Source organism: Elephas maximus, chromosome 20 (assembly GCF_024166365.1).
Source record: "Elephas maximus indicus isolate mEleMax1 chromosome 20, mEleMax1 primary haplotype, whole genome shotgun sequence".
Taxonomy (NCBI): domain Eukaryota; kingdom Metazoa; phylum Chordata; class Mammalia; order Proboscidea; family Elephantidae; genus Elephas; species Elephas maximus.
This window is the reverse complement of record NC_064838.1, coordinates 5,230,030-5,246,861: the sequence shown is the minus strand read 5'-3', so window position 1 is coordinate 5,246,861 and position 16,832 is coordinate 5,230,030. Positions and strand designations below refer to the sequence as shown.

Genomic DNA, 16,832 nt, shown 5'->3' with positions numbered 1-16,832 from the left:
ATAAAAGTCAGTTTCTTTCAGTCACGCTTGCCTTTTGATCAGTGACATAGGCACATACATACTATAACTTTAGGTTGGACCTGTGGAAATATGATGTTAACTATAAGGCTCAATGTATGAATTCCTTGAGTAATCATAGTAAATAAAAAATAGTTTATTCTGGCATTCTGTTTTTTTTTTTTTTTTTTCTTTTTTCTGGGGTAGTTTTTTGTGTGTGTGTGTGTGTGCTTTTGATGAAGGTTTACAGAGCAAATCAGTTTCTCGTTTAACAATTAATACACATATTATTTTGTGACATTGGTTGCCAACCCTGCAATGTGTTAACACTCTCCCCTTCTTGACCTTGAGTTCCCCATTTCCATTCATCCAGCTTTCCCGTCCCCTCCTCCTGCCCTTGCCCCTGGGCTGGTGTGCCCGTTTAGTCTCCTGTCTGTGGTTGAGCTACGTGTATTATTGTTTGTTTTATGGGCCTGTCTAACGTTTAGCTGAAGGGTGAACCTCGGGAGTGACTTCATTACTGAGTTAAAAGGATGTCTGGAGGCCACACTCTTGGGACTTCTCCAACCTCTGTCAGACCAGTAAGTCTGTTTTTTTTTTTTTTTTTTTAAGATCTGTGAGTTAGAATTTTGTTCTGCATTTTTCTCCAGCTCTGTCCTTTATTGTGATCCTTGTCAGAGCATTTGGTGGTGGTAACCGGGCATCATCTGGTTGTGCTGGACTGAGGTCAGGTAGAGGCTGTGGTAGTTGTGACCGGTTAGTCCTTTGAACTAATCTTTGCCTTGTGTCTTTGATTTTCTTCATTCTCTAGCAGAGAAGGGGTGAGACTAGTGGAGTATTTTAGATGGCCGCTGACAAGCTTTTAAGACCCCAGACGCCACTCACCAAAGTAGGATGTAGAACATTTTCTTCATAAACTGTGTTACGCCATTTGAGCTAGATGTCCCCTGAGACCATAGTGCCCAGCCCTCAGCCCAGTAATTCGGTCCCTCAGGGAGTTTGGATGTGTTCGTGAAGCTTCCATGACCTTGCCTTGTACAAGTTGTGCTGGATTCCACAGTATGGTGTAGTGTCATACCCTTCACCAAAGTTACTACTTATCTATTGCCTAGTTAGTTTTTCCCTCCCCACCCCTCCCCTCCCTTATAACTAACAAAGATTATTTATTTCTGTGTGTAAATCTTTGAGTTTTTGTAATAGCCTAACACTCTATTTTTAAGGTAATTTTTATTGGATCTTAAGGTGCGTCATCTCTCTTATTTCTCAATTACCAGAAATTTCTTAAATTAAAAATATGCTACATTATAAATTTTACCCGATAATCTGATAGTTTATATTATCTGGCAGAACATTTTAATGAAAAATATAACATGCACCATATTGTGATTTTCTTTTTTTCTCCCAAAATCAAGGTCAGTATAGCCCATAAATTTTAAAGAGCTTAAACACACCCAGTTTAGCGCCAGTGTCTGAAACTGGTTTCTAACTTTTCTGTTATAAAATGTCTGTTTTAAAATTGATTCCTTGTTCTTTGGGTAAATTGATAGGAATTCTCCTTGTTTAGAAACAAAACCTGAACAAAAGAAAACACAGTCTTGGCATAGAAGATGGTGTGGCTTCTCTGTAGTTGTATGTGTGTGTTTTCACCAGTGCTGAGGTTACGTGGGGTTTCCTTTCTCTGCCTGCTTTATCTCCCCCTCCCTCTTCTCTCTGTGATTTTAGAGAATCTAGATTTAAATTTGTATTTAATTGGGGTAGGAATATATAATTGGTGTTTGATAACCTGGATAGGAAAGTGAAAAGCAAACTAGGTGTCTTATTTTAGAGGAATACTACTTGTTTTCTTGCAACATATTTTAATTCTAAGTAGTAATTCACTGTTGAAGTTTAAACACCTACTTGTGCTACTGTGTGTTGCAAATAAATGTTGTCTTCCCCTTTGCTTTTATGGGATGGTTAAAAGTATTAAGCATTGTGTATATTTTATATTAAACTTAGCATGTCCCTTTCTATGATCGGTAGCAATGTTTAGTAAAATAGATCAGTAATGAAAGGCGCTTTTCCTTTTAGTGCCCTTGCTGCCACTTCCGAGCCAGCCAAGACCTGCTGTGGGACCCCAGAGATTCCCAGTGAGTAGCAGCTGTTCCTTCTGATGTGATACGGATAAGCACACATTTACAAGGAAGTATTAATATTGCAGATACGGGTAGTTCCAGCTGAAGACAATTTTAAGGATTTGTAAATATTGACAATAATCTCTGCAGTTGAAAATGTTTGTTAAAAGCTTAAGGTCAATGGATTTTTGAGAATGGAATTAATTTTGTTTAACTGTAAAATTGTCGAATCAGAATTGTCAGTGGAGTGCCTTTCATCTTAAAGAATATGGATTTTCATTTTATTATTGCCTTCTTACGTGAAGTGCAAAAGGTCCTTGCCTTATTACAGGGTGTATGTATGTGTGTTTGTGCATGTGTGGGTATGTGCATGAAATTCTCGGGAATACAAATGAGATCTCTAGTTGTTTTTCAAAAAAACCTCAGAATTTTTAATAAACTATTTGTTTTATATTTTAAAATGGAGGATTTTCCTAGAAAATACCTTTAAAAGAAAGCACACATGTTCTCTCTCCCCCATGCCCTCTGTTTCTCCCTCTCTCTCTCATATGCACACACACGTTATGTAACTTCATCCGTTTTTCTAACGTTTAAGTAGGAGAAAAATATCGATTAATTTTTTTTTTAATTTGTGGTTAGATTTCTGGTTTTATTAAATGAGGATGTGTTCTTTCTAAAAACAATGTTCAAAAAATGGACCAGACCATAAAATTCTAACGTCATTTGTATAAAAAACAGAGGTAGTTTTGATTAAGGTAACAGTTTGGTTTTCGGGAATGTCGAAAAGGCCTATTTGACTCTTCCGCTTTGATACTTCAGTAGATATGTGTTTACATATGACAGCTAGTAAAGAGGCTTTAATGAAATTTACACAGTGGGCTGTATAATCAAGTTATTATTGAAAAGTAATAGCAGTATAGAATTTTAAATTTAGATTATTTTTTAAAACTTCTGGATGTGTAGCCATTATTTATGAATTATGGTATGGTTTCTGGTGGTTTTTTCTAAAATTGCTTATTAGTTTCATTTCCTTATATTTACCTATTTTTTAAAATTACTTACCAAGCTCTGAAAGTTATTTTTTAAAAACGAGGTGACATTAATTGAGTAGCAATCTCTATTTGAGGCGTTTGTTCAGATAGCTGAGGTTCGTTAAATAATTGTGTTACCTGTGGATGAATGTGTATGGTTTTAGTCATTAGGAACATTTCTTCGTGTCAAACAGCGGAACTGCTAGCTATTGAAAAGCATGAACACTCTGAGTACTTTTTGCTGTTTCTCAAGATTGTGAACATTTGTATTTAAAGCCATTATTCAGATTGCTTTCATGTTTTATTTGCATTATAGAGAGAATGTTTTCATGTTTTGTTTGTGTTATACCGATAAAATTTGAAATGAATCAGCCATCTTAATTTAAGGAATTAAACCTAAAGCAGTGTTTCATGTGATAGATATTTTTGTAAAATCTGTTTACTGATACAACATCCTAATAGTCACTTTCAGTTCTCATGTACTTTTATTTTTCAATTGCGCAAATATGATTGGATCTGATGCTAGAAGAAGAAAGCCTCGTTAATGAGGCTTTCACGAGAGAATTAAAAAAGAAAAATTTTGGTGACAAATTGAACTTATTTTCAAATTATATAGTATTCTGAGGTTAGTAAATACTGTTGAGCTGCCTTTGGAAAAGTTTCTGCAAGAAATGCTTTTTGTTTTGTTTTTGAGATGGGGGAAGTATATATGGGTGATTGGAAAGAGTTGGGCTAGAAATGAGCACGTATATGATGTAACTCAAGAAACGTTATCTCCAACTCAGGCACTTACCACTGTTTTATCAGGTGTCGTATCTTTCTTTAAATCCCAGTCCTTAGTTAGATCTTAAGTTGAAGTTATGGTGAATTTGTGGTTTTGAAAATGGTCTACTTATTTCTGGTATCAGTTTCCCTTAAAATAATCAAATGTGGAATCTGTTTTTTTAAAAAAAATAATGTAGAGGTCTATGTTTCCTTTAAAAAAATCACTCAGTATTGTTGGGGAGGGAGAGAAACTCTTCACAGTTAGTCCCCAACTTATGACGTATTTGAGTTACAATGAACCACACTTAGGACCATCTATTTTTGTTTTTTTTATTTTGTACATCTTATCGTAAGTAATATGTAATATGTTCAGCATACAGTGTTGCAGTGCATCACTTGTTGATGTTATCATTCTCGGACATTGCACTTGCAGAAGGTCAAAGATGGGATTTATAAAGATACCGACGATGAAAGGCAATAATAATGTAAACTTAAAGAGCTATTCTACTTTCAGAAACCCTGGTGGCGTAGTGGTTAAGTGCTACGGGTGCTAACCAAGAGGTCGGCAGTTCAAATCCGCCAGGAACTCCTCGGAAACTCTATGGGGGCAGTTCTACTCTGTCCTATAGGGTCGCTATGAGTCAGAATCGACTCGATGGCAGTGAATTCGGTTTTTTAATTCTACTTTCGGCAAAACCGACTTAGAATGGAGCCAACAGAATGGAGCCCATCGTTAGTCGAAGACAACCAGTATTATAAAGCTGCTTCCTGTCTTTTTGCTTAAGCCAGATCTTTTTTTTTTTTTTTTTAAATAAAATTGTCTTTCCCTTTCTACTCCTGGATTCAGCTTGGTTGCTATCAGCGTAAATTTAATCTTGTAGCATTTAATGAGGATCTCCTGTGTGCCAAGCGCTGTGCATAGTGCTAGTCACCAAACTATAAAGTGGACCAAGCATAATTAAATTAAGCGTAACTTCTGTCCTGAAACCACTTTTCACTTGAGTGACATTATAAAAACAATAAAGACAGTATTGTGGTTTATCAGAGCTCTTTAGGGGTTCCTCACGGACAGTTGCGTGCGCTGCAGGAGCTGTCTCAGTGCTTTCCTGAAGTAGGGGTTCAGTAAATACTTGTTAGACTGAATTGTGTTTTTTAAAATGACTACACACACATGCAAATTTATAAACATTCAAGTTAGGAAGCCTGACTTCAGATTCATTGTAGGGTCTGTTTGAATCAGTGTACTTCTTTGGTACACAAAACTAAGATTCGAATCACAGATATCTATGCGCCAGTTTTCATGAAATCAGCAGTTGATCAAAGCAAGGTACATTGTGATCTTGTCTTTCCCCCAGCTTAAAACCACTGACTGACTGCCACGGCTCTGGCTAGTAAAACCACTGACTGACTGCCACGGCTCTGGCTAGTAAAACCACTGACTGACTGCCACGGCTCTGGCTAGTAAAACCACTGACTGACTGCCACGGCTCTGGCTGGTAAAACCACTGACTGACTGCCACGGCTCTGGCTAGTAAAACCACTGACTGACTGCCACGGCTCTGGCTAGTAAAACCACTGACTGACTGCCACGGCTCTGGCTAGTAAAACCACTGACTGACTGCCACGGCTCTGGCTAGGTAAGTTCAAAGCTCCATGCAGAGGGTACACACAGCTTATTCGTATCAGAACTGTACGTTTCCTTACATTTGTGTGATTATTTGATGAATGTCTTCTGTAGATAAACTTCACGAGTGCACAGTCCCGGTCTTCTTGTGCTCAGTATTATATACCCAGCATTGGGGCCTTTGTGTGTAGAAGGTGCAAATAAATGTTTGTTGAAGAAATGTACCCAGGAATTCAATGTGGAGTTAGTGTGGGGTTTACTAGGAGTCCTGTGTAAGTCAGCAGTGTGTATTTAAAATTTTTTATACGCAGTTTTTACTTCTTGTTTTCGAGAGTACATATTTGAATTTGCTCAGTAGAATTACACCTGTACATTAAAACATTTTTTATTTATGCATTTATTTTGTTGTTGAGAATTTACACAGTAAAACCAAAACAAAATCAAACCCCTTGCCGTTGAGTCAATTCCAGCTCGTAGTGGCTCAACAGTACAGAGTAGGACTCTCCCATAGGGTTTCCAAGGCTATAATCTTTACGGAAGTGGACTGCCACTTCTTACTCCCATAGAGAGGCTGGTGGGTTCAAACTACTGACCTTTTTGGTTAGCGGGCAAGAACGTAACCACTGCGCAACCAGGGCTCCTTACACATAGCAAAACATACACTGATCCAACAGTTTCTGCGTGTACAGTTCAGTGGCATAATGTACTTTTAACTGTGTGAGAACTTAGCTCTGCACCCAGCTGGCTAGAAAGACAGTCAGTAGACAGAAGTACCACTACCTTTCTGACTTTTTAAAGGATCCAGGGTAAATTTGGTATTCATGCTAAACTATTCCTTCTCTTCCCCAGTAGTGGTAAACTTTACTTTTTTTCCTTTAAGTCAATTTTGTTTGACAATTTTATGAGATCTTGAGAAATTTTGAACTAGTAACTAGAAAATCATAGAGAATTCTAGGTAACATAATATGAAGGATTATTTTTTATAGGATTATTTAAAATTATTTTTAAAAATTCAAATCTTAAGCCAAAATATGGTGTTCTAGACTATGCCTAATGTAGCAAACTAGTATTTTTATTTCCTGTTAGTGAATATTAGAGAATTGAATAAACAGTTTTTAAAACAAATGATTTGAATGTTAAAATGATAAACTTGTAAAAAGAAAAGAATCAGTTTTTTGGTTTTCATTTTGGAAAAATTTTCCGTAAGCGCTAGGAACTTTTCTCCTGTCAGGTTCTCTGGTAGCATTAGACGTTGTATTAGGGTAGCGTTTCTTCATGTACTCATTCGTTTAAAGAATTCAGTGAAATATTTTGTAATTTAGGTTTCTGTTTAAAAGTTAGATTCCTCTATTTAGTTTTAGTTACAGATAGAGCTGTCGTTGCTGAATTCTGAAATATTTCTTCTTGCTCCAACTTTTATTCCCAGTGACCATTTTTAATTTTCAGTCAGAGAGGTGAGTTTTTCCCCAGGTATAAAATTTTTCCAGATATAAAATTGATGGCACATCAGAGAATAAATATTTTTCATACTCATTTTCATACCAGAACACGAGTCTTTGCAAATATAAAATACATCTCAATTATTTAAATAATGGATACTTAGGAGAGCTGATTAGCACAGGAGGTGGGCTTATACCCTTAGAAATGACAAGGTTTTTGAGTGACTTACACCCTTCTCCATTTCAACTCCCTTTTTTTCAGTCTTTCTGTTTAGCTCACTACCCCCTACCAGTCCACTGGCTTAAAGCAGCTCCATTAGCATCAGGATGTTTGGATATAATTTCACAAAACAGTTACACGTTTTTGTTTCTTCTTTTGTTAAGAGAGTGGGAATGGGTGAGAGGCTAGTTTACCTTTCTACAAATAAGCAAGTACAGTAAAACCTGCGAAAGCTGGGACCTCTGTAAGGTGGTTACCTGTCAGAGAAGGAAAACGTGAATATCTTCTACTAAAAGGAGTGTTAGAAGACTTGGGAGACGTGGAAAAACAAGGCAGTGCTTTCAAGTTCCAACTGTCACAGGTTTCACTGTATTTTGAAGTCTGTTTTCAATTCTAAATATTCCTTTTTTTTTTTTTATAAGTTAGGCTAATTGGTTTCTCTGTCCACAAGGGCTGTAACTAATTTTTTCTTTCTTTCTTTCTTTGTCATTAGTATAAAACTTAAGTTGATAAAGTTCCAGTCCCTACCTCCTGTCAGCCACTGGTCTGTCTTCTGTTGCTACAATTTTGTCATAGAAGTAGAATCACACAGTATGTTGCGTTTTGAGTTTGGCTTCTTTAGTACTGTGTAATACGTTCGAGATTCTTCCATTTTGTTGTACCCATCAGTAGTTTTAGTCCGTTTTTACTGCTGAGTAGTATTCTTACCCATAAATATATTTTCCAGCTATGCATTTATCCTCAGAAAAATTTGGTTTGTTTTTAAAATTTGCCCACTTAAAGTAACACTAAAGTATTGATTATTGGAACATTTTAAAGTGTTGCTTTGAAGTTCCGTTTCAGTGCAATTACTGTTTGTAAGCATACCAGTAAATTCAGAGTAACTCACATCTTAAAGATTCTTGAGCTGGGGTATTTTAAACCCTATTTAGACTTCTGATTTTGCATTGCTGTGTCAGGTAAGTGCTGATGCAAGTACCAAGTAGTTTGGCTGCTGAATAATTTCTTAGTGCTGTTTGTTTAAATTCAAAATAAAAATCATGGGTTAAAAAAATACTGTACTTTTAAATTTAAATTAGTCTTCTTGGTGATTACATCATTAGGTAGGTACGAGAAATGAATTTTCCTTTGTGTTTACTCTGTAGTTACAGCAAATCACAGGTAGCATTCTGTTTTCATTTAACAGGGTACATGGTATCAGGTGGTGGTGATTGACGCTTCTTGGATTGTTTTATACGGCATTTCATGCAAATTGTGTTTGATGAGACTGCTGCATCAAATTACATTTCTTTCTGATTATAGCTCTTGCAGATGTGAATCCAGACTTTATTCTGTCTAGGGGGGAAAAGCCTTTCTTTTGAACGCTTACTGTTTCTACAACTTGCCTGTAATTCCTTGTAATTATTAGCACTTAGGATAGCAAAGGGGCGATGGGTGTTTTCTCTTATCAGATCTGTTGGTAGCAGGCTAACCGGATGAGATCCTCCCAGCTGTCAAGTATTGTCAGGCTTGCAAGGAGAGAATGCAGTTTAAAATGCAGGTGACATAATACCCAACATCCTCCATTTGCTAGTGGGTTTCTGATTAATCATAATTACCATATATTATCATACCATCAAATTTAATCATATCAATGAATTCCCATCTGTAACGGTAACAGGAGCAGCTAAACACTGTGGTAACCACTATGAAGTAAGGCGGTTTATAAAATTCAGTAACCCTTTAACTTTACTGGCTGTTCTGCCAGCATGCATTGCATGTGTCCCATAGAGATGGGTGGGCTGGAGTCCACACCAACAACTCAGAGGTCAGAGAGTGCTCACTGGAATAACGTCCTGTCAGCTTCTTGTAAGAGGTCAGAGAGTGCTCACTGGAATAACGTCCTGTCAGCTTCTCGTTAGAGGTCAGAGAGTGCTCACTGGGATAACGTCCTGTCAGCTTCTCGTAAGAGGTCAGAGAGTGCTCACTGGAATAACGTCCTGTCAGCTTCTCGTAAGAGGTCAGAGAGTGCTCACTGGAATAACGTCCTGTCAGCTTCTCGTAAGAGGTCAGAGAGTGCTCACTGGAATAACGTCCTGTCAGCTTCTCGTAAGAGGTCAGAGAGTGCTCACTGGAATAACGTCCTGTCAGCTTCTCGTAAGAGGTCAGAGAGTGCTCACTGGGATAACGTCCTGTCAGCTTCTCGTAAGAGGTCAGAGAGTGCTCACTGGGATAACGTCCTGTCAGCTTCTCGTAAGAGGTCAGAGAGTGCTCACTGGGATAACGTCCTGTCAGCTTCTCGTAAGAGGTCAGAGAGTGCTCACTGGAATAACGTCCTGTCAGCTTCTCGTAAGAGGTCAGAGAGTGCTCACTGGAATAACGTCCTGTCAGCTTCTCGTAAGAGGTCAGAGAGTGCTCACTGGGATAACGTCCTGTCAGCTTCTCGTAAGAGGTCAGAGAGTGCTCACTGGAATAACGTCCTGTCAGCTTCTCGTAAGAGGTCAGAGAGTGCTCACTGGGATAACGTCCTGTCAGCTTCTCGTAAGAGGTCAGAGAGTGCTCACTGGGATAACGTCCTGTCAGCTTCTCGTAAGAGGTCAGAGAGTGCTCACTGGGATAACGTCCTGTCAGCTTCTCGTAAGAGGTCAGAGAGTGCTCACTGGAATAACGTCCTGTCAGCTTCTCGTAAGAGGTCAGAGAGTGCTCACTGGAATAACGTCCTGTCAGCTTCTTGTAAGAGGTCAGAGAGTGCTCACTGGAATAACGTCCTGTCAGCTTCTCGTAACAGTAGCTGTTGGAGCCATTAAGCTACGTTGTGAAAACTGCATCGTGAAAGTGTATGATAATCTACTTTATTTAACTTAAGTTGATAAAGTTCTCTTCCCTATCCCCTGTCAGCCACTGGTCTGTCTCTTCTGTTGCTATAATTTTGTCAGAGAAGTAGAAGCACACAGGATGTTGCGTTTTGAGTTTGGCTTCCTTAGTACTGTGTAATATGTTTGAGATTCTTCCGTTTTGTTGTACCTATCAGTAGTTCGTCCCTTTTTACTGCTGAGTAGTATTCCTGTTCACCAGTTGGACATTCAGGTTGTTTGCAATCTTTGGCTGTTATGAATAAAGTTTGCTATAAATACTTGTGTGCAAGTTTTTGTGTGAACATAAGTTTTCAGTAAATAGCTAGGAGTGTGGTACTGGGTCATATGGTTAAGGTGTACTAAGAGATTAGTGTTTAAAAAACAAACAGAAACTCCGTATGCTTTCAGTTGGGGTAGCTGGTATTACTGCTTTGCTTTTTAAGTTGGTACTTTTTTGAATGAGGAATTACAGTCTTCCTAGAGCATATATTGTGGAAAACAGTGGTAAGTTAAAAAAAAAAAAAAAAAATGATTGAATGATCACTATATCCCAGATTTTGCTCAGGGCTATTATGTTAAACAACCTTATGAAGTAGGTAAGATTATTGTCTCCATTTTACAGATGAGGAAACTGAGTCTTAGATTAAACTGCTAAATTTATATAACTAGGTGCAGGAGGTAGGATTGGGAAGCAAGGAAGTCTGAGTCTGAAGCCCATTTTCTTAATTATTATGCTGTACTTTCCCCCTAAATACTGAAATGCACCTCAGTAAACTGGTAAAAAAAAAAAAAAAAAAAGAGAATTTGGGAAGTTGAGTCATAACTGTATAAAGCTGTGACTGTCATGAAGTGCTCACCTGGGGACGTTTACTCTGGTGGAGGCTGTCATTTGGTAGGGTGGTTTTTGAAAGGGGGGTGTAAGCATAAAGGCCTTTTCATTATGAAATAATCTAAATAAATAATCTTTAGTAGCTTCATGAAAAGCAGTATTTTGTATTAATAAGATTTTTACATAGTAGCGCATGCTGTCGTTTACTGCTTAAAACAACGACGTGATCTTAATGTATTTAAATCCCCCCGATATAAAATGGAGCCCTTCCTATACAGTACGTGCCTCTTCATAATCTTCAGAGTGTATCTGTAGACAGCAGAGCCCTTTATAGGAAAATGGATGTAGGTATTTATACAAGGCCTGGCCTGAAAGAAAAAAGTCCAGGGAGAATAGGGAAGTAAGAGGATTAATATTGATAAGAGGGCTATAATTTTAATTACGTCAAGGGTCACTAGTGGTCTTTATTCTTTGCATTTAACCCGTTTAATCAGAATTAACTGAGAGGTCCTTCTTAAGTGTCAGTTGGTTTCTTATATAGTTCTTTGCATTTTAAGTGAGATTAATAAATGAAAACATGATGTAGAGAAAGGTTGTAATTTATTTAAAAAGATTCATGAAGTTTCAGTGACATTGTTAAGGTATTTAATTAGTCTTATTAAAATATACTGACTGACCCTTCTTCAGAAACTGATAAGTCACACAATAGCTGTTAAAGCGTCTTTATTCTTTGCTTTATGCGATTAACTTTGTGCTCAGCAATTTATGCAAAGTTTTCTTTTTTTTTTTTGTAACTGAAGTTATCAGTTCTTCCTGAATAGGATTAATATAGATAACATCATATAATTAGCAAGAGGTGCAAAAAAGTGAAAGTGTAATTTGTATAAGACTTATATCAGAGAGAAAGATAATTTCTTACCTTGGATTTTTAAAGGGCTACAAAGAAAAGCAAAATAGAGAAATTATTTGAAAGGATTAAAGTAGCCTTTTCTTTAAAAGGCAGACCTACATCAGTACTGGAAGTTCTGTGAGTGAGGTATTCACCACTCACTGTCTTGAAATAATTCTGCATTTGGTAGAGGGACTTGGTAATTTATTGTCCTTTATACCTATGAAATGAAAGACGCTAATAAGGGAATGATTGCTCAGTTATATATGGTGAACAACAGATTTTGAAACCGTGTTTTGTGCGGTACTACTTCACTTGAAGACAAATTCGTTTCAGCAAAGGTGTCAGGAGAAGTGATGTGCCTTAGTGGAAGGAGCACTCTATAAACCAAATGTGGGTTCTGGTCCTGAGTTATCATTTATAGACAGTGGAACCTTGGGTAAACCTGAGTTTCTTCATCCTTCAGAACAACTGTTAATTGTTCTCTATTGTGGGGCTGTATTTATGTCAAATAAAATACTGGTTGGGCTGTGTTGGTCAGGATATAAAATAGGCTGCATGTGACAGAAAACTCAGTTAACAGTACTTAAAAATCAAACGTTTTATTTTTTGCATAAACATGAGGAAGTTGTGAGCTGGTATAGCTCACAGATGCTATGTGGGACCCATTTTTTTTTTTCCTACCCAACCATCATTGCACGTGCATGTCAGTATTGCAGGCTGAGGGAGGGGAAGGTGCGTGGGGCAAAGGTGCACGATTTCCTATCTCGCCCCTCTCCCCAGCCCAAACTTCCACTTACATCCTCTTGGCCAGAACTGAGTCACATGGCCACTTTGTCACAAAGTTGGAATATGTAGTTTTTTAGCTGAGCATATTGTTGTCCTGAATAAAATTGGGGCTGTATTACTAAGGAAGAATTGAGAATTTGTACTAGCCAAGATCTTTTCCTTGTGACTAAAACTTACGGCCAGAATTTAAGTTGTGTGGTAGAGAAAAAGAAAAAAATGACACCTGTGTTCAAAGCAAAGCAGAAAATGGGAAAACGTGGCCCATGAGCCTAATGATACCCACTATCTGTTAAACTTCCTTTCTGGTTCAAAAAAGCAATATTGAGAACAGTCAGTAAATAGCTTTCAGGACCTTAAATTTGAAAGTTTCAAAATTTATTCAGATATTCAAACTCTCACATTATCCACTGAAGCAGATGGGGCAGTAACAGGGAGGGCTCTGCGTCTTCCCAGAAGGGTTTCTCCCCTATGTCCCCATTATCTGACGTCTCAAAGGAAGTAACCTTGTTCACTAATCAGTTTATTTCATGAACCAGTCACTGAGTATCTTTTCATTATCTGCTCCTTTTTTTCTAATCATGCCACCACTTGGCCAGTCTGCAGGCATTTGTCATCTTGGAAGATATGCCACCATGACTTCTTCTTCCTGATTGGGTTCATTTTACTCTTCGTTTCTTGCGTGGACCTCTCTAATATCGGAAGGTCAGAGTGTCTTTCAGCTTCTTTTGACCCTGTGTCCTCTAACTGGATGCCTCAGTTACTCCGCATTGCCTGTTCCATTTACAGTTTTAAGGTTACCTACTCAAAGCTCTTTTTCCACCTGTAAAATTCTATTTAATAGCTTTCCAAAACCAGAAATGTTCTAATTTACTCATCTTGACTCAGCTATTTCTTTCTAAGTCATAGATAGTATTTATGGTCTTAACAACCATTGAGTTGATTCCGACTCAGAGTGACCCTATAGGACAGAGCAGAACTGCCCCATAAGGTTTCAGGGAGCGGCTGGTAGGTTTGAACTTTAACCTTTTGGTTAGCAGCTGAACCATTAACCACTACAACACCGGGCTCCTAACCTCCTTTAACCTCTCATAGGTTTATAGGATAAGAACTGCTGATTGTTTTACCCATTCAGACCAGGCGTGGAATTTCTATGGCTATCTGACTTTTGACTTAGTAGTTACTGGTTTCCTTGACTCTAAAATACACACACACACACAAAATATTACATATACGTTTGTGATTATAAAACATTGAGACAAATAAGGGAATATGAAAGTAAATCCCTACCACTTGCCATCCACAACAGGTACTGTGTAGCATAGTGGTTAAGTACACATGCTCTGGAGTTAGATGGACTTAGGTTTGAATCCAGGCTCTGCTACATTCTAACCTTACCATGTACAAAGGTATTTAAATTCTTAAAGGATTTCTGTGAGGAGAATATCTACTTTATAGGTTGCCGTAAGGATTGAATGAGATACTAAAAAGCTTTTTACATAGTAGGAGACTACCAGTAATATTTAGCTGGAAGTATTAGTGGTATGGGGCGAGCGTTAGGTTGGTGGGAGCAGAGCCTGAGCTGGGGATTTGAATGCACATGATTTACATGAGGGAAGCAGGACGGGAGCAAAGCTGTGGTTTCAGGTAAAAGTCTAGAGCCTTGGCCTGATCCTCAGAGCAGGGGAGGGTGGGCTCTGGACCATAAGTCATAGCACAGAGCTGTCCCAACTCTGAGACACAGTGCTGCGGGGTAGGCTTTTGTGCCCCTGTATCATTCCTCAGCGAAGCAGCATCTACCAGCCATGGGCAGTTCTCCTTAAGTCACGGGGCAGCATTTGTAGCAGCTGGAGGATGAAGGCACTGGCTCGTGAAGGAGCTGTGGGTATGGAACCCAAGTGTCTACCACAGGAGTACTGGTTAGAGTAGACCAACTTTTAGTAGACAGTCCCAGAGTTTCAATAGCTTAGAGCTTAGCACAGTAGCACAGTCAAGCTTATTTCTCACCCAAATCACCGTCCAGTGGAGGGGTCAGGCTCCTTATATATTGTGGTTCCACCTTCCTCTGGCCTTTAGAGGTCTCTGTGTTGACTGGCAGATGGGAAAAGAGTGTGAGGATTGTTCATGGGAGCTTTTTTTTTAATTGCCCAGGTCTGGGCCTGGCACACATCACTTCTGCTCCCATTCTCTTTGCCAGAAATAAATCGGTATATAAAACAGACATGATCTCAGGCCTCATAGGTTCAGCAGATGAGTGGCAGAGGAAATGGAGGTGGGTTGAGAGATGTTTGGGAAGCGAAATTAATAGGGCTTGGTGACACCTTAGGTATGAGGGTTGAGAGAGAGAGTCAGCCAGTTGTGACACCCTAGTTTCTGGTTTGAGCTCAGAAATATGAATGCGGCAGGGGAGCTGCGCAGATTTATCCTTTGCCTTATAAGGAAAAATATAGATTGTCAAAAATTACATATTGTATTTACAGTATGGGCTGCCATCTACACAAATGTCGTATAAAAATTATAAGGACAAACGGGATGAGCTTTTGTTATACACTGGGTTTTAAGCCTTTCAGTGTGGATTGACCCTCAGCATGAAACAAAAATCCTCACAACTGGCCCAATAAGCAACATCATGATAAATGGAGAAAAGATTGAAGTTGTCTAGGATTTCATTTTACTTGGATCCACAATCAACATCATGGAAGCAGCAGTCAGGAAATCAAACAACGCATTGTATTGGGCAAATCTGCTGCTAAAGACCTCTTTAAAGTGTTGAAGAGCAAAGATGTCACCTTGAAGACTTGAGGTTCACCTGACCCAAGCCATGGTGTTTTCATTTGCCTCATATATGTATGCAAGATGGACAGTGAGTAAGGAAGACTGAAGAATTGATACCTTTGAATTATGGTGTTTGCGAAGGATGTGGATTATACCGTAAACTACCGAAAGAACGAACAGATCTGCTTGGATGAAGTACAGCCATAATGCTCCCTAGAAGTAAGGATGGTGGGACTACATCTCACATACTTTGGATGTGTTATCAAGGAGAGGGATCAGTCCCCGAAGGAGTGCGTTAACGCTTGGTAAAGTGGAAGGTCAGTGAAAAAGAGGAAGACCCTCAACAACATGGATTGACACACTGGCTGCAACGGTGGGTTCAAGCGTAACAATGACAGTAAGAATGGCACGGGACGGAGCAGTGTTTTGTTCTGTTGTACTCACGGCCTCTGTGAGTCGAAAGCAACTCAACAGCACCTAATGATACCACCAAGCTCTTTGCAGGTGTTCTTTAATCCTCTCTACAGCCCCAGGCGGCAGGTACTAGTATTATCTCTATTTCATAGATGAGGAAACTGAGCTCACAGGAAGATTAAATCACTTGCTCAAGGTTGCAGCTAGTAATTGGAAGGGCTAAAATACACAGGGCTTGGGTGGGACCAAATCAGTCTAGCTCTAGAGTCCACATTCTTAGCCATTGTATAATGTATTGAGAATAGATCCTAAGTATTGTTTTTCTCAAAGTGAACACTTAGAGGATCATCTAGAAATTAGACTAAGGTTCGGATTAAATACTACTGCTGAATTTAAAAAGTTTTTATGTTCCACTGAGTGGAAAACTGTCATTCCTTGTAACGTGAGGGAAGGATTTTGGGGGCTTCCTTCTATATCACTGTGAGTCGGAGTCTGGTCAGCAGCAGTGGGTGTGGGTTATATAGTGCTGACGTCTGAGTGCCTGTGTGTACACATTTAAACAGCACACGGATAATTGGTGAAAGGAGAGAGGGTTTGGGGCAGAGATGAGAATCACAGTATCAAAATGCCAGAGTGGGGGCAAGATTTGTGGTCCCATATATTTTCAATTTAGTGCAAATAAGCCTTCAGAATTTCTGAATATTTAAAATACCCTCCCAGGAAATCTGATAGTGCTTAGAAACCCAGGAAGTAATGTACCTAGTTTTCAGGCAGCTTCAAACTTTTATTGAAAACTTGACCACATCAATCACTCTTTTGAGTTCATTCTCATAATTCATTAACTACTGCTTTTTAGAAAAGGATGAAGAGAGGTAAGGAAAGAATACTTTTCCCTGATCTCACCCTGTGGCAAAGTCAAAGATCAACACTTAGCAGGCCTTCTGCTTACAGTGGAGTAGAAGCCAGTCTACTTTGCGAGTTAGATTTTGCCTTATCTATAATGAAAAAACCCATCTTTTGGAGGACTTGAAATTAACTCTGTAATGGAAGGAGGAAAAGAAGATTTATAAAGAACCCCTGCTTTGGCAGCCACATGACCAGGACTGTTCAGTGCT

The 16,832-nt window shown here is 38.8% G+C and overlaps 1 protein-coding gene across 5 annotated transcripts in view; it reads left to right on the top strand.

The window, feature by feature from the left end:
- Positions 1-16,832, top strand: part of RBM33 (RNA binding motif protein 33) — a 205,707-nt gene that overhangs the window by 116,160 nt on the left and 72,715 nt on the right. For all 5 annotated transcript variants that reach the window (XR_007514470.1, XM_049863167.1, XM_049863166.1 and 2 more), the window contains one exon: positions 2,068-2,126. Coding sequence is in view for 4 of the 5 variants with exons in the window: in XM_049863167.1 (XP_049719124.1) it covers positions 2,068-2,126 (59 nt within the window). In the remaining variant the exon portion in view is untranslated. The remainder of the gene's footprint in view (positions 1-2,067; positions 2,127-16,832) is intronic.